Consider the following 21,935-nt stretch of genomic DNA (forward strand, 5'->3'; position numbering starts at 1 on the left):
TGGCTAACTGGGGTGGTCTTTTTAGCTCAAGTGGTAGGGACTCATGCTTTTAGCTCTTGGGGTCCTAGGTTCAATTCCCCCAGGGGCAGGTCAATCGGAGAAAAAAGGACGGTGGCGATCACTGGAAGGGGGGGCCCATGCGACATTTAACTCTTAGCAGTTTATTTAAACAAACAAACCCAGGTTGTTATGAACACCCCACCTCACGTGGAAGAATTGTGGTGAACCCTTCGGTGACTATGGACATTACGTGCTTGCTTGAGTTTTCCCGCCGTTGGCCAATTCGCTGACACTTCCCACGGGTGGACCTGAGGAAACCAAGCCTTTGGCTAACAAGCTACCGAAGTGGCTGGGCGGAGCCAACACCCATTGCCTCTGCCAAGGGCTTGTCTCAGGAGACTCTCCGAACCAACTGCACGGCAGAAACCTGCGGACCTGACCAGTGGAGAGACTTGTTACGGCTCGACTGACAACAAGATAACGTCACTAATTCAAAGTTGCAGCTATAGCTAGAGGTGGATTGAACCGTCGGTCTTACAATGGTGTTTCCCCACTCCCCTTTTTTATGTAATATTAAAAGGAAAAAAAACCCCAACGAGAAAGAAAACGAAACCCCAACACGGTAACAGTTGGAAGCCGCACAGGATGGCCGTTTGGATGGTGACTCGATGCAGAACGATGCTAAATGTCTCCAGCGGAGGAGGAAGAGGAGGAGGAGGAGGAGACGGTGGAGGGACCAGAAACCTCAGCACGAAACCTCCATGGTGTGGTTGATCTGCCCCATGGCCTCGCTGCTTTCCGAGTGGGTGCAGGCCCGAGGGCGGCTGCCGTCCACCGAGCTGGCGCTGGTGAGGGAGGCAGTGCGGGAGCGGGCCAGGCGGGTCATGCTGGCTGAGGGCACTGGGAGGAGGGAGAAAAAGATGGGGTTAGGGATTGCACCCGGGGCCTGCAAGGAGGACTCAGGCAGACACGACACACAAGCAAAGCCAACACTGGTGAAGTCACGGGCTCTCCAGCCCGTCGAGTGAAGCGCCATTCTCCCAGCCTCTGCATACTGAGATGCCAGCTTCCAACTGCTCAAGCTTGAAGCATGCGGTGTTACAAGAGATGAGCTGCTACCGGCCTACGATGGAGGGCAGCAGGGGTCCATTAATCCATCTGTCACTGGGATGGAGTGGGAGGTGGGGAGACTCCTGCTGCTAAGCCCAGATACCTTTGGAGCGGTGCACTCTAGACTGTGTGGGAACAGACTATTGGAAGGGCTGCTCCCCAGCCTCCAGCAAGTCCCGGTGGGAGTTTGCAGGCGGAGGTTTTAACGTGTGATATTTTGCCCCTTCGGGCGGTCAGGTGTTCTAAAGACTTTGAGGATCTGGGCCTTAACACCCAACTGGTATGCTAGCTGGTCTGTGCACACAGAGCATCTGATATGGCCGTGAAAATCCCCACGCACACGAATGCTGGCATGCCATCGTGCACTCACGATGATCTGTGAAACATACCCCTCCTAGTGCAATGCACAAGGGGTGGTGACGTGTCTTGTGCCTTAAATACATGGGCTAAAGCAATGGGGTCTCAGCCTCCTGCACTGTTCCACACAGCTTTTCAATCACTGTGCGGGGCAATTTCGCCCTATAGGACGTATTATCCACAATGGGGACCCTGGGGGTTCTGCCTGGCACTGGGGGAGGGGAACACTGCCTTGGAGCTGCTCCCTACGGAGAGGGTATAATAGGGGAGACCGTTCTGTGCTAAATGGACATGGGAAATGGGATCCTTCCCGTCCCCATCCTGTGAGACTGGGACACACCACTGCTACCAGAACTCCCCCCAGAGCAGAGGTCAGGAAGGAGACACCCCCCAGCAGCAATGAACTAGTCCAGCTACATTTTGTGAATGCGGCTTATTCCCAAGGGATGTGGCAGTAAGAGCCAAAGTGGGATGGAAGCCACATTCACCCACTTGTGCTGTTCGTCTACACCTGGGGGCCACGAAAGTAGGCTGGTCTCTCTTGGGCTCTCATGCACTAGCCCACTGCTGGATTTCAGAGTCACAACCCCACGGGGGAAGCTGTAAGCCCACCGCTCCCCCAACATCTGACCGGCACTCTTATGCCGTGATGCTGCCCTGGGATTCCCATCTGCATCAGGTTTGAAAAGACTCTACATGTGCGGCCAAGAAGAGCAGCTAATTATTCTCATGGTGGTGTTTCCGCAGTCCCCAGCGCACCATCCGGTGGGCTCTGAATGCACTTTACCAGGACAGGACATCCCTAAATCTTCCCTGAAATAGGAGGCATGTTCTCCAGGACCCCCTGCAGCAGCTGAGCCAGCGTCCTGGGCCCCAGAGGAGCCAGGAGGCAAAAGACCCAATTCAGTGCAGCAGAGCTGGGGGAGGAGATCATCCGAGAACTAGTTACGGTTCGGTGATTCGCTGCTCCAGTCCCGGCCTTTAGAGCAGCCAAGGGGTCTCCTCCCTGGTTTGGGGTCCCAGGTTAAGCAGCCTTCTCCTGCCTCCCTGGGAGGGGATGGAGAAGTGGCACAGGAATGGTCCCAGGCCACAGGAATCATCCCCTCCCCTCCCCACTAACACCTCTCCAGCCTTTCCAAGCAGCTCAGGGCGGGTGTCGGGTAGGCAAGCAAGGGGCTCTCGGAAGTGAGGGGCAGCAGCCCTGGGACCCCTAGAGCCAGGCTGCTTCTCCAACCTAGGTGGGGGCCGCAGAGCAGCTGGTACCCAGCAGGGGAAACATGTAGCAGCCCTGAGCTGTCCCAGCCACACTCCCATCCTCACCACCAACACGCACAATCCACAGCTGGCCGCTAGCCCCGGCGAACAGAGCACCCAGCGGCACAAGGTGCCACCGCAGCACCAGCCACTCACTGGCGGCCAACAGCAGGAGTGGAGGATGCCGATGCCCAGCTGCGGGTAGAGATCCCAAGGGGTCGGATTCCAAGCAGGGAGGGTGCTCCCCACCCTGCCTGCCCCAAGCAGCTATTCCCCCGCCTCTCCTGCACCCGAAGCCTAGTCCCGTCCCCATCCCTGACTTGGCCTCTTTCACAGCTTGCCGGAGACTTTTTCACTCTGGGAAGCCTCTTTCTGCCACCGCTCCTCTCCTGGAGAGGGCGGGGCTGGGGGTGGGCACTGGAACACAGCCCCCCCCCCCGCAGCAATGCATATGGAGCTGGGGGACGGGGGCGCATGCAGCGGATGGGGAGGAGGGTGAGCAGCAGTGACGGGGGTACCTGCTCCTCCACTCAGCCTCCGATCCTTCAAGTATGCAACTAAGGGAGAGACAGAGAGCAAGGGGGGTGGGAGGGGGCGGGGAGACAAGAGACGTTGGGAGAGAAAGAGAGCGTCAGCATTCGATCTGCCCCAAAAACCAAACAACTGGGATGGCAACCACAAAACGGAGAGAGTGGGAGGGAGAGAGACAGATGGCAGGAAGGATTACACACACACACACCCCATCTATACGCCCCCCCCACACCCCCCATCTACACACACACACACACACACACCCCTGTCTACACACACAGACCCTGTCTCTACGCACCCACCCACCCAGAGTCTACACAGACACACACACACCCTGTCTCTATCCTCACACACACACAGAGTCTCCACACACCCCATCTACACACCCACACCTCTGTCTCCACCCCCCCACCCCATCTCTACCCCCCCCCACAGTCTACACAGACACACACACACTCTGTCTATACCTCCCCACAAACACACCTATCCCCCATCTATACACTCCCCCAACTACACCCCCTATCTATACTCACACACATTCACTCTCTCCTGGGGGCTAGCCCAGTGATCTGTACAAGGCAAGGCAAGTCGCAATCTGACCGGACAACGCTCGCCCCCCACCTCTCTGCCCGTCTCACAGAACCATCAACGGGACCGCACGGGTCTAATGAAGCGATGCTGGTTCCTGGCCACCCCCTGGAGACCCCAGAGCAGCCAAGGCCTGAGAGAGCAGAGGGGTCAGGGGAATCTCAGCTCAGTCCCATCCCCCTCCATTCCCCCACTGTGGAATCACAGCTGGCTCGGACACCTCCCAGTGCCAGGCCGGGTCCTGCCCTTCCCCTGTGCACAGGCCCCTTCGTCCTGCTCGAAGGTGGCAGCAGTGTTGATGGCGAGGGCGGGGGGGGGCTGGGCAGGCCCCCTCGCCGCATTCCCACACTGTACGCACTGCTTTGCAAGGAAGTTCAGATGGCCTTTGCTGTGGGGCCTGATCCTGAGGTGCCCGCAGCTCCCACCAGCCAGTGGGTGCTCAGCACCCAGGGAGACCAGGCACCTTGGGCTGGGACTGGCTTTTTAAGGGCCAAGGGCTCTCTGCCTGCCTCCCTCCAAGGGGCAACCTGCCGCCTCTGTCCCTGCAGAGCCGAGCCACGCTAATTAATCTGCAAAGAGCAGGGACTGAGCATGGAGCCCAGAGAGCCTGTGGGGAGGCAGCCAGGTTGTCTCACTGATCTGTGGTTTTCACACGCACCTCCTGAGTGCCGAAAACCAACTCAGTTCTCCCCCTCCTGGGTTCCCTGGGCCCAGGGGCCTGGCGGGGGCTTCTGGCCCAGGGCACATGCTCACACCACGGGCAGTGACTACAGAGGCAGGGCAGGGGGTACCGTGCCATGGGGGCAGAGCGCTGGCATGCCGGGGGCTCCGGGCACTGCACCGTGCCAGGCTGAGTCGCAGAGATGGGTACCCCACCACGCCCCGGTGGGCATGTGCCCATCCACCCAACCTGTGCCCTTACACACACACAGTGCCGTGCGAAAGACAACTTCACGCACCGGCATGGATACACGCCTACCTACACACCTGCATGCACGAACATTTACACACACACACACACACACACCCCCGCATGTGTAGGGCACATTCCCACCACCCTACGCACACCTGTCCCGCCAGCCATATCCACACTCACACCCACACACACCTGGCACCTGCACTTACTGTAACCCATCCCTTGCAGGAAGTACTTAAAGGCTTCGGTCAGTTTTCCAGGCTGTTGGAGGGGAAGAGAGGAAAAACAAGGCTGAAAGGGCGGGAGGAGATGCTGGCTGCTGCTGGCTCGCTCAGCAGGGAGGGGCTGCTGGGACACAGACTGCAGCCCTCCCTCACCAAACCCAAGAGGCCAAGAGACCCCATCCCCGGCAGCCCCTTCCCAGGCCATGAGGAGACTGGGGGGGTGGATTTCCCCCTCTCCTGGGCAGCGGTGATGCCCCCGCCCCCGGGGCTGGCCTGACTGTAGCAAAGCAGCCAGGTGGACTCTGCACGTGCCCCTCCCCCACTATTAGACAGGGCCAGGGGCCACCCCAAGCCCCCATGGGAGCAGAGCAGAGTGGGGGCCTCCGCAGGGCCTGGGCAGAGCAGCGGGGGCAGCTCACCGAGCCCCTGGGGCAGGGATCCCACCGCCCCCTCCAGCCACACGCAGACACACCTCTGCCTGCTGCTCCAGCACAGAGCCAGGGTGGCGTGGAGCTGAGGACCGGGGTGGGGGAAGGGAGGAGAAAGAGCCAGGGTCGGGGGCTGGAGGACTCACCTGTGTGACTTGTGGGAGCCCCCCAGAGTCGGCCATCTGGAGGGGAAAAACAGAACTCTGTTAGTGGAGGGCCCTGGGGACAACTACCGGCGCCCTGGCTCAGAGTCCAGCCCACCTGCTGCATGGACATTTCGGTGGCTGCTGGGGCAGTCTGCAGGGACCCTCTTCCAACCTGCCAGCACCTCAGCCCAGCTGGCTGCGCAGGGGGAATCCAGCAAGGTGGACATGGGCGCTCAGGAGTGGTGGGGGTGCCCAAAGAGCCCTTTCCCTGCTGGAATGCCCCTGGTCACCTGCGGGCGGGGGACAGGCCACAGGGACGCGGCGCGGGCCATTTATTGCAGGCCACTCCTGGGAGAGGCCAGCCCTGCCCATGGAGGGACAGCTAGCAATTCCTACTACCCGAGTCTAAACTAGCAGAGCTGTTGGGGGAGGAGCGTGCAGGAGAGGTTTGGCATAACGGTGGGGGGTGGGAGGAGCATGGAGCTGCAATGCAGGATCGAGGGGTGTTGGCAGAGCTGGTGGGCGGCCAGGGCTGGTGTAGCGGGAGGACTCCAGGGCAGGATTAAGGGGCCCCCATTGGCAGAGCTGGGGGGGCACTAGGGCTGGTGTAGCAGGAGGACTCCAGGGCAGGATTAAGGGGCATTGGCAGAGCTGGGGGGGCACCAGGGCTGGTGTAGCGGGAGGACTCCAGGTAAGGATTAAGGGGCCCCCATTGGCAGAGCTGGGGGGGCACCAGGGCTGGTGTAGCGGGAGGACTCCAGGGCAGGATTAAGGGGCCCCCATTGGCAGAGCTGGGGGGGGGCAGGGCTGGTGTAGCGGGAGGACTCCAGGGCAGGATTAAGGGGTCCCCATTGGCAGAGCTGGTGGGGGGCACCAGGGCTGGTGTAGCGGGAGGACTCCAGGGCAGGATTAAGGGGCCCCCATTGGCAGAGCTGGGGGGGGGGGGGCCAGGGCTGGTGTAGTGGGAGGACTCCAGGGCAGGATTAAGGGGCCCCCATTGGCAGAGCTGGTGGGCGGCCAGGGCTGGTGTAGTGGGAGGACTCCAGGGCAGGATTAAGGGGCCCCCATTGGCAGAGCTGGTGGGCGGCCAGGGCTGGTGTAGCGGGAGGACTCCAGGGCAGGATTAAGGGGCCCCCATTGGCAGAGCCGGGGGAGGCGGGATTCGGGAAAGGAATAGCGGGGGGGCCAAGAGGCATGGGCAGAACTCTGAGGGAGAAGTCTGCACCACTCTCAGCCCTGACTGGCGGCCAGCCCCCCACGCAGTGGGAGGTGGCTGGCGGATCCAGCTTACCTTCAAGAATGTGGTGGTGACTGGATCCAGCTTGGAGTTACACTCCACCTGTCAAGGAGAAGAGAGAGGTTTAGGATGGTCAGAGAGCAGCGTGCCGGGGATGCCTGCCACACCTCCATGGCATGCGTTTTTAACCACTGGAACAATTTACCAGGGGTCGTGGTGGAGTCTCCAGCACTGGCAACTTTAAATCAAGATTGGCTGGTTTTCTAAAGGATCTGCTCTGGGAATTACGTTGGGGAAGGTCTCTGGCCTTGGGATCTATGAATTGAAGGGTGCCCCACCCTCTGACTCTGTCCCAGACAGGCCTCCCTCTCCATGCGCCCAGAGCTAATTCTCCTTTATGGGTCAAGAAAGCAAGACACAGAGAACCAGAAAGTAGCTGAGGGATTCCTCATTTGGCCCCGTGGCTGCAGCATGCACTATCCGCTCCATGCCAGGTGGGGCTCAGCTCGGGGTGAATCTGGGATGCAGGCAAAGGCTGGGACTTGGAGAGAAAAAGTGCCCTGCAGGGTGGGGCACTGGCCCCCCAGTGTCCGTAGGGAAGGATTGACTTACTGTGTCTGCCCGGAATGGAGAGAGAGCAGGGGGCAGAGAAGGGAAAGTGGCAGGGATGGGGGCATGCAGAGGTGCTGGGGGAGAAACCCGGTGGAAAACGGGAATTTGTTCTGCAAAAACCCGGGAGAGCGGGGAGAAGAGAAAGAGAGACATGCTGAGAGAGAGGGAGAAGAAAGGGACATACAGCAAAGGAAAAAGAAAATCAAAATGTCAACACATTTTGTTTTTCAACCCGCTCGAGAAGAAACCGACTCTCAGGGAGTGAGGACAGGAGAAAGCGCTCAATGGAGAAAAGAGAGTGGGGGTGCAGCAGGGGGAGAGAATCTGGATTCCTGCCTTAGTCTGGGGAGCCAGTTTAAATCCCCCTAGCATGAAGGCTGGTGTATTGGAACAGCCTGAAAGTGGCACAGGATGCCGAGGGCAGGACACGACAGTGCCCTAGGAATGCCCGCTCCTGCTAGGGGGAGAAGTAGGCAGCATGGGGTTTAACCCTTTACTCACCACCCCATCTTCAGCAGGAGCATTGTCCCCCACCACCAGCATGACCGGGCAGCTGGAAACACCAAGAGGAGGAGAGTGGTCAGGGGCTTGGTCTTTAACACCCGGTTGCAATTCAGCCCCACTGGGACCAGTGTGTGACTTACCGAAGTGTTTTGGCATTGGGGACAGTCCCAGGCCGGTTAATGTCCAGGTCTCTGCGGCTGAGGGGGAGAGAGTGGGGCCAGAGGTTAGTGCCCCAGAGCAAAATGGCAGACCTCCCAGAATACCCATAGGCAAAGCACGCCAGCAGCTTCTCCGGCCTGAAAGCTTCTCTCCATCCAGACAGGGGAGGGTCATGGATGGAGGTGCAAGAGGGCAGCAGAACCCAGCCCAACCCATGGAAATGTGGAGTGATGGTCTCCGAACTCCAGCACATATCACAACGGCAAAGTCTTGGCACGAGCACTAAGTTCCCCGAACCCAGTGTCAGAGGGGTTAATGAGACACTTGGCCGTCTTCCTCTTACCCTTGCAACCATGCGTACCCCACGTGGCCCCAGGCCTGCAGGAGGGCCAACCCACTTGCCTGACTCCCGCTGCCCAGAATGGGCCTGACCGGTTTGGCCCACCCCCCTGCCCAAAGCAGGGCTGGATCGCACACCCCTCCATTCCTCAGCCCAGAGCACAGAATCACAGAAGTGTGGGCCTGGAAGGGACCTCAGCAGGGCATCTAGCCCAGTCCCCTGCACTCAAGGCAGGACGACATAATAACTAGACCATCCCTGACAGGTGTTTGTCTAACCTGTTCTTAAAAACTCCAGTGATGGAGATTCCACAACCTCCCTAGGCAATTTATTCCGGTGCTTAACCACTCTGACAGTTAGGAAGTTTTTCCTAATGTCCAACCTAAACTTCCCTTGCTGCAATTTAAGCCCATTGCTTCCTGTCCTATCCTCAGAGGTTAACAAGAATTTTTTTTTCCCTCCTCCTTGTAACAGCCTTTTATGTACTTGAAAACTGTTATGTCCCCTCTCAGTCTTCTCTTCTCCAGACTAAACAAACCCAATTCTTTCAACCTTCCCTCATAGGTCATGTTTTCTAGACCTTTCATCATTTTTGTTGTTCTTCTCTGGACTTTCTCCAATTTGTCCATATCCTTCCTGAAATGTGGCGCCCAGAACTGGACACAATACTCTAGTTGAGGCCTAATCAGAGCGGAGTAGAGCGGAAGAATTACTCCTCGTGTCTTGCTTACAACACTCCTGCTAATACATCCCAGAATGATGTTCCCTTTTTTTGCAACAGTGTTACACTGTTGACTCATATTTAGCTTGTGATCCACTATGACCCCCAGATCCCTTTTCACAATATTCCTTCCTAGGCAGTCATCTCCCATTTTGAATGTGTGCAACCGATTGTTCCTTCCTAAGTGGAGGACTTTGCATTTGTCCTTATTGAATTTCATCCTATTTACTTCAGACCATTTCTCCAGTTTCTCCAGATCGTTCTGAATTTTAATCCTATCTTCCAAAGCACTTGCAACCTCCCATCTTGGTATCGGCCGCAAACTTTTTAAGTGTTCTCTCAATGCCATTATTTAAATCATTGAACAGAACCAGAACCAGAACTGATCCCTGTGGGACCCCACTTGTTATGCCCTTCCAACTTGACTGTGAACCACTGATAACTACTCTCTGGGAAGGGTTTTCCAACCAGTTCTGCATCCACCTTATAGTAGCGCATCTGGGTTATATTTCCCTAGTTTGTTTATGAGAAAGTCATGCAAGACAGTATCAAACGCCTTACTAAAGTCAAGATATACCACATTTACCACTTCCCCCCCCACATCCACAAGGCTTGTTACCCTGTCAAAAACAGCATTTATGTTGGTTTGACATGATTTGTTCTTGAGAAATCCATGCTGACTGTAACTTATCACCTTCTAGGTGTTTGCAGATTGATTGCTTGATTATTTGTCCCATTATCTTTCCAGGTACAGAAGTTAAGCTGACTGGTCTGTAATTCCTCGGGTTGTCCTTATTCCCCCTTTTTATAGGTGGGCACTATATTTGCCCTTTTCCAGTCTGCTGGAATCTCTCCCGTCTTCCATGAGTTTTTGGAGATAATCGCTGATGGCTCAGTTATCGCCTCAGTCAGCTTCTGGAGTATTCTGGGATGCATTTCATCAGGCCCTGGTGACTTGAAGACATCTAACTTGTCTAAGTAACTTTTAACTTGTTCTTTGCCTATTTTAGCCTCAGATTCTACTTCACTTTCACTGGCACTAACTATGTTAGACGTCCAATCGCTACTACCCTTTTTGGTGAAAACAAACAAAAAAGGCATTTAGCACTTTCATTATTTCCACATTTTCTGTTATTGTTCCTCTCCCCTCCTCATTGAGTAATGGGCCTGCCCTGTCCTTGGTCTTCCTCTTGCTTCTAACGTATTTGTAGAATGTTTTCTTGTTACCTTTTAGGTCTCCACCTAGCTTAATCTTGTTTTGTGCCTTGACCTTTCTAATTATGTCTCTACATGCTTGTTGTTGTTTGTTTGTATTCATCCTTCATAATTTGACATAGTTTCCATTTTTTGTAGGACTCTTTTTTGAGTTTCAGCTTACTGAAGGTCTGGTTAGGCCAGGGTGGTCTCTGACCAGAGTTCCCGTCTCTTCTATGCAGGGGGATAGTTTCCTCTTGTGCCCTTAATAATGTCTCCTTAAAAAATTGCCAATAACTGATTTTCCCTTTCGACTTGCTTCCCATGGCTCTTGCCATCTTACTCCCTGAGTTTGCTGAAGTCTGCTTCTTGAAATCCATTGTCTTTATTGGGCTGTTTTCCCTCCTACCATTCCTTAGAATCATGCACTCTACCATTTCACCATCATTTTCACCCAAGTTGCCTTCCACTTTCCCATTCTTAACCGGTTCCTCCCAACTTGTCAAAATCAAATCTAGATCAGCCTCTCCCCCGGTGGCTGTCTCCACCTTCTGAAATAAAAAATGGTCTCCAGTGCATTCCTAGAACATGTTGGATAATCTGTGCCCTGCTGGGTTATTTTCCCAACAGATGTCTCGGGAGTTGAAGTCCCCCAACACCACCAAGTCCTGGGCTTTGGACGATTTTGTTAGTTGTTTAAAAAAAGCCTCACCCATCTCTTCTTCCTGGTTAGATGGGCTCTCGTAGATTCCAGCCATAACCCATCACTCTTGTTTGCACCCTACCCCTATGTCCCACTGCCCAGAGAGGGGCCAGCCCACATGCCCCCACCACCCCACTGCTCGCAGCATGGCCCGTGTGCCCCACTGGCCCCAGGCCAGAGAGGGGCCAGCCTTCATGCCCCCACTACTCCCTAGCCCGAAGCAGGCCTGGTCCGCATCATGCCTCCCACCACCCCCTGCCTGGAGCATGGCTTACCTGGGTGTCGCAACTACCCGCCCTGCCCAGAGTGGGGCCAGCCAGCACACCACACCACTCCCCTGCCAGAGTGTGACCTATCCATGTGCCCCATTGCTCCCCTGCCCAGACTGGAGCTAGCCCATACCCCTGCCACCCCACCTGCCCAGAGCAGGGCTGGATCACATGCCCCACTACTCCCCTGCTGGGAGCATGGCCAATCTGTGTGCCCCACTGCCCAAAGCACACGAGTGCAGTGACAGCCTCCCTGCAGGACCTCAGGCACCACGTTCGCCATTTGTTCCCGTCAAAGCTGGATTTTCGGTGGTGCTTGACCCAGCTGTAATTTGATTCCCACCCCAACAGCCCCTAAGCAACGGGGGTGCCCAGCTCAGGACCTGCCTCTCAGAGACAAAGAACCCCACTCCGGCCACGGTCCCGTGGGTGGTGGCCAAGCTAGAAAGGCCAGACATGCTGCGGGCTATTTCCCATGCCTCTGGCTGCCGTTCACCAAAGGCCTGTGTCTGTGAGGGTGCTGGGTGCGAATCCTGATCTGGAGCCTGACTGGGGGCAACATGACACGTACCACCCCAGCTCTCAGAGGGTGGCCTCCTGCACCTCGTCCCCAGGGGGCCCGGAAGCAGCAGGGCTCTATGACTACCCGCATGGGGTCTCCTGCTCCTTGACCAATGAACTGCATCCAATGGTCTTGGGCTCTTGGTGGCACCAGGGGCATCCTCAGCTCTGCTGCTTGCCAACTCCAAAAGCTGCCACCCAGGCAGATGGAGCAGAGATCTCCCTCCCATTCCCACCGGTGCCGTGCCACCCTGCCCCACCCATGCCCCAGCTAACAATGGCCATTAGCTACGAGGCACAAGAGGGTCACCCCGTGAGGCACCCACCCTCTGCTGGGTCTGCATGTGAAAGGCCAACGGCGGCCGCACAGACCCCCCAGCCAGCTGGAAGAGATTCCACCGCACCACAGAGGATCTGCATCTGGCCAAAGGTGCCAGCTCCCTTGTGCTCTTCAGCCCATGACGCCAGAGATAACCCCTCCCGGGTGGTACAGTCTGCCCCAGGTGGAGACATGTGCCACTGCGGAGAGGTGAGGGGGGCAGTTACCTGTTGTACATGTTCCAGAACAGCTGCAAGTTGTATTGGTTCACCACACTCCCGATCTGCTGTCGATAGCTCTGCACCAGCTCCGTGTTGCTCACCAGCTCTTCCTGAGCAGGAGGGGCGAGAGAAACGAGAGATCAGCTGGCCCGTGGCAGGGAGGAAGGGCTCGGCTTGTGTTGTATGGAGGGACAGGCTACCGGGGCATGGGGACTGATCTGAGTGCAACGGAGGAAAAAGACCCAGTTTCCCCCAGGATCACCCTGCGGGGGCTAAGTCTTAGACACTCAGCCTGCAGAGCATTCACACCCTGCAGGGCTGTATTTGAGGGAGGGGAGTGCTCGTAACGAACTCCCGAGATTGGCCTCTGGCTGCCACCAGGAGAGGGACTGAAGCTGCAGACCTGGGATCTGGAGTCTGAACATCGCACAGTACCTGGGTCCAGGACAGGGGTTCAGCCCGCTCTAAAGGTGACGCCACTTGAGACACTGGGAGTCAGATCTGGCTTCAGTTTTCCAAGAGTTGGGGCTGGCTCCCAGGGACTGGTTCTGACCCATCCCGCTAACTAGTTTGTGCTGAAGAGGCTGCAGTCTGGGAGAGGGGTGCTGGCCAGAGGAGCAGAGCATGCATCACTGTGGGCTGTAGGGCCCTCCAGCACTGCATCCTGGGGCAGACACCCCACGTTGTGCCCTACAAATCCAGTTGTCTCCCCTCCTATACATCCTGGGCACAGGCGGGCAAAGCACTCACAACTGCGCTCTCTTCGGGGGCCTGCATCTCAAGCCAGCTCTCCTTCCCCATGCATAGCCCAGCTACAGACAGGACCAGAGAGGGAGGCATCTCTTGGCCTGTTCTTCCCCCATACAGCAGCATGGCCAGGAGACAGCAGAGCAGCCCCAGTTGCTGATCCAGTCCAGCCGGTAGCTGGCTGACTCTCTGTCTGGATTGTACACTGCCCCTTTCTCCACCAGAGTCTGATCTGAGCAGGGCAGCTATGAACGTGTCCAGTGCTCTCCCCCTTACCTGGCTGAACAGGTGAGATAACACTGTGTCAGGCAAAGAGCTGGTCAGGCCAGAGAGCTGCGGACAGAGAACGCTAGAAGTGTTACGCTGACTGGCGCCAGGCACCACGCACTCCCACCCCTGCACCTTCGCCATGGGATCCCTCCTCGCGACGTTAACTGGAGACAGGCAGGCGTCACTGGAGCCAGAGCCCAGAACCTGTTGAGCCAGCGGGGAAGAGCAACAGGTGCTCTGGCTCGGACCAATCGGAGCAGAAAGAAAAGAAGAGGAGTCGGAGACCATCCCCTGTCTCTGGGGAGCCTGCTGTAGACCAGGGCTGGGTCAGGGAAGAGCCCGATGATGGTATCTGCTGTGAGGTGATCACCCATGCCTGGAGCTTCTGCACCCTGGACTACCCAGGTCCATGTACCCCGAGGGCTGATCTTCTTGGGGATACTGACTTCTTTAACCCCTAGAGCAGTGGTCCCCAAACTTTTTGGTCTATGCCCCCCCCTTACCTGGTCCATGCCCTCCCAGGAGCCATGGTCGGGGGCCACAGCCAGAAGCGGGGCCCTAGTCAGGGCTAGGGGCTATGGTTGGGAGTGGGGTCAGTGCTGCAGCTGGGGCATTGGCCAGGAGCAGGGCCGCAGTCAGGGCTGGGAGCCAGCGGCCGCATCCAGGAGCAGGCCTGCGATCGGGGCCGGGAGCCAGGGGCTGCAGCCAGAAGCAGGGCTGGGAGCTATGGCTGGGAGTGGGCCTGGGCCAGCTGGTGGCTGAGGCCAAGGCCGGACCTGCAGCTGGGGCTGGGGGCAGGGCCGGAGTGGAGCTGGGGCCAGAGCGGGACTGGGTGGTGCTCCCTCCCTGCCCCCAGTCAGGGCCGGCTGGGTTCTGCCGCACACTCCCCCCAGGGGGGCACTGCCCTAGGGGAAGCAGGCACAGTCCCTGCACAGTACCAGGGCAGCTCCATGGGTGGATTTTCAGGCAGGATTTGGCCACAGGAGACTATTTTAAACTCAACAATCCATGTTATTCCTTCCCTGCTCCCTCCTCTCCTAAGCACAGAGGCCTCAGTCAAGGCCATGCCTGAGGAAGGCACAGTGTGGTGAGACCAGGCAACACGGGCTGTGGTTAGCCTTCAAGCTGGGGAGCCAGACAGAACCACAGGGTCTGTCTGTGTCCAGCGGCCTCATTAACGAATTCCCTTTATATTCATTACAGCCGAACCCCGGCTGTCCTGTGCCCCAGGAGACCCTGCCAGTGCCTACGCCCGCTCCAAGTGATTTCATCCCAGTGCATCCCAGCTGGAGCCTGAGAGGTGGACGCTGCTCACCTTGGTGGCTGCCCAGTCAATCCAGCCTTTGCCATTGGGGTCGATGTTCATCAGGACGAGCCCTTCCACCAGATCTGGGAAGATCAGCTGCAGGCAAGCAGACACAGGGCTATTGCTCACGGCACTGGTGCGATAGGAGAGGCCTATGCTGGGGGGGCAGTTAGCAGATGTGTGGATTCACCATAGGTGGAGATCCTTTACTGACAGTGACGCACTTCTCCAGGGGCAAGGGATGGGTAGGAGACCACGTCCTCGGATGGACCCTCCCACCACCTTCCGACATGAAACAGGCCAACCAGTGCCAACGAGGTAAAGGCTTTGCACACCACTGCTCTGCACCTCTGCCCACGGAGAATCTACAACAAGGCTGCCAGGATCCCTCCCAGCCAGGCTTGGGAGCAGGGCATGGTCCAGAGATGGCTCTGGTGGATAACTGCCCCCACCGCCAGACAAGGGGAGGGCATCCACGTTCACCCTGCTGCACCTCCCTGCATTCTTTACACCAAGGAACTGCAGGGATAGAAGGAACTGCCCTGAAATGGCAGAGGCCCTTCCTGTCGGCCTGAACCCAGAGGGCTGTCACAGGCAGCTCCAGGACGCAGCCCCAGATGGTCCAAGCCTCTCGTCCATGTGACTCATAAGAGCCTACAGGATACGCCCAGGACTATGGCTCCCAAACATCAAACGTGAACAGCACCATCTCCTAGCTCTCTCAACGCTCAGCCAAAATCACCAGCCAGATGAAGAACAGCTGGCTAAAGCCAAGCTCTGGCTGGTCAGATGCGGGACGCACTTTGAAGCACTTGTCTCCTCTCTCAGATCCCCGACTTCTCAGAGAATCTGGTACCCCAAGGCTATGGGCTGACATTGTTGGGGGCTCCTCAATGCTACTGGATACCCAAATAGCCACAGTGGCAAAATACACCTGCTTTGATTGGCCAGGAAGTTGTATTCCAGCCTATCAGAAACAGCCATGGCCACAGTGATCCACACATTGATGACCTCCTTTCAGGCTTGATTACTGCAACTCCTTCCATCCAGGAATGAGCCCCACACCCTGAGAAAGCTCCCGCTGGTGCAAATGGAGCAGCCTGACTTGCTGCCTGAGAGATCAGCTCTCCCTCTGCCCCGTGACCTCTCTTGGAAGTGGGTCACACCTGCCCTGCTCTATGGGATCCTGGGTCACTCTGCAGAACGCTCCCAGCCAGGGCTCACTTACAGCAAACTTGGCCAGGACATAGGCTCCTGCTCCCACGCCGATTCCGATCACGTACTTGAACCTGAGAAACAGAGACAGAAGTGTCCCTGTGCAGCTCCCAATAGCCCTTGCTAGGCCAGTCTGGCTTTTTAAGGAGCCTCTAGGCAGGGCACAGGGAGCAGCAGAGAGAGAGGGAAACGGGGCCAAGGCAAGAGGCGGCGGTACCTGGGAGATCTTCCCACAGGGCCCTGGCTGGGTCTCCACATAAAATCATAGACTCTCAGGGTTGGGAAGGACCTCAGGAGGTCATCTAGTCCAACCCCCTGCTCAAAGCAGGACCAATCCCCACTGTTTGCTCTAGATCCCTAAATGGCCCCCTCAAGGACTGAACTCACAACCCTGGGTTTAGCAGGCCAATGCTCAAACCACTGAGCTCTCCCTCCCCTGACATCCTGGGCTCCTTTCCTGGCTCTCAAGCCCTGGTCAAACAGAGTTCCTTGTAGCCTATAGGAATTGGGTAGTGTCCCTTTAAATAGGTCGGGAGCCCTCTAAGAGTGCTCACCATGTTCTGTGGTTTAGAAGCCGCCAGAAACAGCTGTACACTACATTCCTCCTCTTCTGTGAGTAAACCTGCCCCCATCTTCCCTCTCTCACTTTAAGGGCAGCATCTGATAAATCAAGGCCAGACTGGTAGGGAATATGAGCATCCTGTGGCTGTCACCAGGCTGTCGTCCTGAGCCACGAAATCCAGCCTGGGGGCTGGCACCGCACCTCGGGGCTAGAAGGCTGCTACCCACGGAACCTGGCCAACTGCCATGCTAACCCCCTCACACACGTGGCCCTGAGCTGCCGGTGAGACGGGAGTTCAGGCCCCTTGGCGTATTCCCTGATGAGTGGGGCCCTGAAGGAAGCCAGCTAGAGCCAGACATCAGGGTGGCTTTGGTGAGGACTGGAGACCTCCCAACTTGTTCACCACAGGGCATCGATCAGCTGCTTACTACTGACTTGGGCTGGATTCAGACCCCTGGGCCAGACGGGACAGGCCCTGGGGTGCATTTCTAGGCTCCTGAAACGGAGAAAGCAGCTTCCCTTATTCCGTGCCGCGAAGGTGACGGCACAAACCACGAGCAGGGGACAAAGGGCGAGAGTCTCTTGTGACCCTGGTCTAAGCAGTGACTCCGTGGCAAACGGAGTCTGTCGCGCACCACGTGGCTCTCCCACGGCGTGGAGGGGATTGACCTGTCTCACTGGGGGTCGCCGAGCCATGGCCGAAGAGCTGACTGTTTCCAGCGCCAGCCAAGTGGACAAGGCAGGAGAGCAGGGAACAAGCTGTGAGGCCTGGAACCCCGAGTTACCTGGTGTTCGTAGGTCAGTCTCGGCACTAACAGTGTGCATTGCAGGCATGGGTGCTTCGATCCCTGTTTTTCAGCCAGGCCCAACCCTGCATCGCTTGTGCATCCCAAACGCCACATCATGGTCTCTGCCTCCCTACGCCCGCTGCCTGTCCTTGGCATTTTTCTTGACATCCCACCCCTCCCTGCTGGCCCCATGGCACTAGGTCACAGGCCCCCAACACTTACCCGAAATGCTGCACCACGCTAGGGAGCATGGCAGCCAACTGGTCCATGGATGGAAACTGGTACCTGGGGGCAGGATGGACACACAGTGAGAAAAGGAGTGTTGGGGCAAGGCCCCAAAGTGCTCATACAGGGGGAGCCCAGGCCTTGGGGCCTGGAGAACCCAGGCCAGGGCTGGGAGAGGCTCTGGGCACCTACGCACACGCATTACCTCCAGGGAGAGACAGCTCTTCCCCTCCCACTCCCCACTACCTGGCCTCTCCTCCCAGAGCAGGGCACAGCCCTTCCCTTCCCCCCTCTGGGACAGACACAACCATCCCCTTCCTATTTCCCCCCACAGGGTGTGGGCCATGCCCAGGGACCCCATTGGTGCCCCTTCCAGCCACCCTCCCTATTGCTACGCTAGGAGCCGTGCTGATGTGCTCGGGAGGAGGAAGTCTCCATGATCCTGACCCTTCTAGGGGTTGAGGAACCTGACTCCCCTTCAGAAACGGGATGCTCTGCGGGGCCCAGGATGAGGGAGGCCAAGTCCCAAGTTGCTCTGCAGCGCCTCCTAGCAGCTGGTACAGGCCGGGCGTTCCCGGCAGGAGAGCCCACCTTCTGAACCAGGAAAAGGAGCCAGGAAATCAGACAGAGACCCTGAACATGAAGAGCTGGGCTCCTCCATGAACAGCATCCCAGACAGGCTGGGAGGGCTTGGGCACCTACCCCTGTGGGAACTGCGACGCTCCGGCCTGCTGCCCTGGTGCATCCACGTGACACACCACAAAGTGCTTGGTGATCTCCTGCATGTCCTCGAAGTTGAAGAATGTGTTGAAGCACAGCTTGTCTGTACAAGGTTGGGGGAAGGAAGGGGGACAAAGGACAAAGGGAAAAAAAGACCAGAGGCAAAAGGTCAGCAACCATTTAATTAGGCATGGAATGATTAGATTTTTAGCAGTAAATGTTGGTAAACCGTCAATTTCACCGTACACACGCAAACCAATAAAAATATTTCCGTCGATCCTGATAGAAATTTACAGACTGGCCAAGTAAGAAGAACGCTGCCTGAGAACAGGATATTTACACTTGGTATATTTTGACGTGTTACGGTAATTAACTGTCTGACTAGGGTGACCAGACTGCAAACGTGAAAAAATCGGGACGGGGGTGGGAGTCTATATAAGGAAAAGACCCAAAAATCGGGACTGTCCCTATAAAATTGGGACATCTGGTCACCCTATGTCTGACCCCCCCCTCCCCTCCCCATGGTCCAATCCCTCCGTAATTTCCTGCAACTGTGACAATGTAAATCATGAAAAATGTTTTTAAATGGTTAAGAATAAACATCGACACGATCCATCGCAATGGTAAAAACATACAAATGGAATTCTGTCAAGCTGACATTTAATCAAGATGAAGGCTAAAGAAAACAAATGCATAGAGAGACAAACGCTGAGAGAGAAATCCTGGCCATCAGCTGCTGCTCTCAATATCTAGCCTGGCTCTGGGGTGCAGAGCAGATGTGGTATCCCAGGTATCTGACTCCTGGATGGGCCTGACTCGCCTTTCACACCTGCCCCACACTCACGCTGCTGACATCAAGAGCGTTACTCCTGATTCACCCTGGGGTGAACGAGATCAGAAGCAGGCCTGTCCTCTTCTCAACATCTTGTGTTTCTTGGCCACAAACACCAATCCTTTCTGATGGGCTTTCCCTGCTACGCTTTACTCACCCATCGCTAGGGGAGACAATGTGGTCTAGTGGTTAGCACACAGGTCTGAGAGTCAGAATTCCAGGTTTCTACTCAAGGCTCTGCCACTGACTTCTCGTGTGGACTTGGGCAAGTCAGAAAGGCCAACATCTTCAGGCACCTACATCCATACGGAGGCACCCACAGCAGTGGCCTGATTTTCAGAGCATCTGCAGAGCTGCGTGGCACTGAGAATCAAACCACTCTTCGTGGGGTCTGTCTAGTCGTTTGGGTGTCTAACTATAGGCACGCACATTTCGAAACTGGGCCCGTGGCGTGGGATTTTCCAAAGCATCTAAGTGACTTAGGCACACATGCCCCACCAAAATGCTATTGGGCTGCAGTTGTGCTCCTAATCCCCCTGGGCTCTTTCAAAACTCTCATCCCCTAACTGTTGTATGCCTCACTTACCTGGCCTGGGAATGCCCAGCTCACCAGGGCTGGTTAAGATGGTTACCATCCCCCCTCTCTCCGGCAGGCCAGCCTGCATGCTGTTCCCCTCCCCCCTCTGCAGCGCTTCCAAGGTGACCTTCCTGCAGCAGCAGCTTGCCTCCAGCCTGCAATCAGGTGACATCCATTCTGCTCCCATCCAGTCCTCCCTTCGCACAGCCACAGCCAGCTTCTGGGAAAGAGCAGGGGCTGCTTTCATACCCAGGGAGGCCTTCGGTGAATGCCCCATCCAGAGGGGATGCCACCGGGAAGGTCCCAAAGCCCCCGTCACTTAGGAACTCTTCCCCCCAACACTTAGGAACTCCCCCCAAGGAGCCTTGGGCTCCTTGTCACAGCTGAGCAAGGGGGACAGGAGAGGACGCCCTTCTCTGGGCAGGGCTCCCTTTGGATCCCATCAATGCTCCCCTCTCAGCTCCATGGTGAACGATACAAGGTTCCCCCCTTTGCTTCCAGCCATCGCCTGTCTGAGGAGGAAGTCCGATTCAGACCAGAGCTTGCCATGCCCACAACTGCTCAGCGAGGCCTTGCTGGGCCACAGAACTGAACACAACCCACCAATGCCCCTGAAAACATTCACACCGCGATCCCAGGGGGAAAGAACAAACCTCCGGGCTCCTCCAAGCAGCTGGGGCGGAGTGGATGGGCAGCGAACACCACGGCATTCAGCTCTAGGCCAGCGGTTTGAACGTGACCCAGGCTGCCGTGAACCCAAGGCCAGCTCCAAGGGCACGGCTGTGTATACTGGGATCGCCATTGCAGCAGCAGACTCAGCAGCCTGGCCAAGAACCAAATGTGTCATGGAGACGCTCCCTCATTCTCCCCAGAGGGTCAGGGCAGGGGGGAAAGCATCCCTTGCTGTGGATCAGGAGAGGACTCTGCTCCCCAACCCAGCGCCTGTTGCCAGCACTGGAATTCACAGCTGACCAACCGTCCAGCTCTCTGCAGGCAACCCAGCAGCATTGGCTGGCTGCCTGCGCCCCACTGTCCTTTCGCCCTGCCCATCTGCTGTGCTGGTACGGGTGCCCCGGGCAAGGGATCGCTTTCTGAGGGTTCTTGTACGCTTCGGTGCCATGCTGCTCACAAGAATGGAGTGGGCGGAGAGGAGAAGGAAAAGACAGTGTGATGCACGCATGGGCCCCACAAGCCAAGCCAAGTCAAGTGATGGGGGCTTTGGGACCTTCCCGGTGGCATCCCCTCTGGATGGGGCATTCACCAAAAGCCTCCCTGGGTATGAAAGCAGCCCCTGCTCTTTCCCAGAAGCAGGGCTGATCTCGATCTCGATTCTCTGCCCTAGAATCCCCTACTGCTTATCCCTGGGGAGAGGCAAACGTTTTTAAGCACTAGCAGGCTGATTCGGCACAGCCTTGTTCCTCGTGTCTCAGGGTCACATCAAACAATGTTTGCTGGCTCTGCGCTGTTATAATGGGCAAAAAAATAAGCCAGGTGTATCAGACCTCCCCCCACCACTCCTCTCACCCCAGCCCTCCTTCTGAGGCTTCAGTACAGTCCCTAAATCAGCGGCTGATCATACTGCTCCTGTTTGCTTTTCCACGGCTGCAGCCTCCATTAGCTTGGAATCCGCAGCCTGCTTGGAAGAAGGTCTCCTCCCTGTTGCAGTCCGCAGGCTGGAGGCAGGCATTGCTTTCTGCAAGCTTTGGGACTGTATTAGTATTGGAAAAGTATTACGGATTTACACCCATATAACTGGTAGCAGAATTGGAACCATTTCAACCTAGCTGGCACATCCTGTCACAGAAGGCAGCATTCACCACACTCCAGCCACCAGCAAGTCCAGAGATAGAAGGGGGCATGGAGGAGTTTAATATCAATATTCACTTCCAAATAACTGCAGTGTGAAATTCCCTTTGTCAAAGCAGGGCTTTCTCAGTGGAATTTTTATTTAGGATGAACAACGGATTTATTATAAGGTAAGGAAAACGCCATGTGATTACTCAACAGCTGCATACTGTGGTTTAAACGACCATTTCTACCCCATTCTTAGTTGAATATATTTTGAAGAAGCCAGATGGTGATTTTTAAATATACAAGGGTCTCACATAATCCAATGTGAATGTGCTCAGAGACTTTGGATTTTATAATCCTACATAAAATATCATCTGCCATCCTGGGATTTGGGCTCCTCTGTACTCGGCCTGTTGCAATCACTATGTACTATTTTATTTTGACAGCAACTTTGGAGGGTCTCCACTGTCTAGGAGGTGATAATTCTATCCTGGGTTAATTCTGAAGT

The 21,935-nt window shown here is 56.4% G+C and overlaps 1 protein-coding gene across 5 annotated transcripts in view; it reads right to left on the reverse strand.

Moving 5' to 3' along the window:
- Positions 1-571: 571 nt before the first annotated feature.
- Positions 572-21,935, reverse strand: part of NDRG4 (NDRG family member 4) — an 82,685-nt gene continuing 61,321 nt past the window's right edge. For 4 of the 5 annotated variants that reach the window (XM_048816675.2, XM_048816679.2, XM_048816677.2 and 1 more), the window contains 13 exons: positions 18,210-18,330; positions 17,505-17,567; positions 15,946-16,006; positions 14,727-14,813; positions 13,418-13,474; positions 12,401-12,504; positions 8,048-8,104; positions 7,905-7,956; positions 6,846-6,893; positions 5,555-5,590; positions 4,966-5,017; positions 3,240-3,278; positions 572-900 (listed from right to left, as the gene is read on the reverse strand). In XM_048816675.2, the coding sequence (XP_048672632.1) occupies positions 746-900; positions 3,240-3,278; positions 4,966-5,017; positions 5,555-5,590; positions 6,846-6,893; positions 7,905-7,956; positions 8,048-8,104; positions 12,401-12,504; positions 13,418-13,474; positions 14,727-14,813; positions 15,946-16,006; positions 17,505-17,567; positions 18,210-18,330 (932 nt within the window). In that variant the 3' untranslated portion in view covers positions 572-745. The remainder of the gene's footprint in view (positions 901-3,239; positions 3,279-4,965; positions 5,018-5,554; positions 5,591-6,845; positions 6,894-7,904; positions 7,957-8,047; positions 8,105-12,400; positions 12,505-13,417; positions 13,475-14,726; positions 14,814-15,945; positions 16,007-17,504; positions 17,568-18,209; positions 18,331-21,935) is intronic. The other variant, XM_048816674.2, reaches the window with a different exon arrangement.

Source organism: Caretta caretta, chromosome 12 (genome assembly GCF_965140235.1).
Source record: "Caretta caretta isolate rCarCar2 chromosome 12, rCarCar1.hap1, whole genome shotgun sequence".
Taxonomy (NCBI): Eukaryota; Metazoa; Chordata; order Testudines; family Cheloniidae; genus Caretta; species Caretta caretta.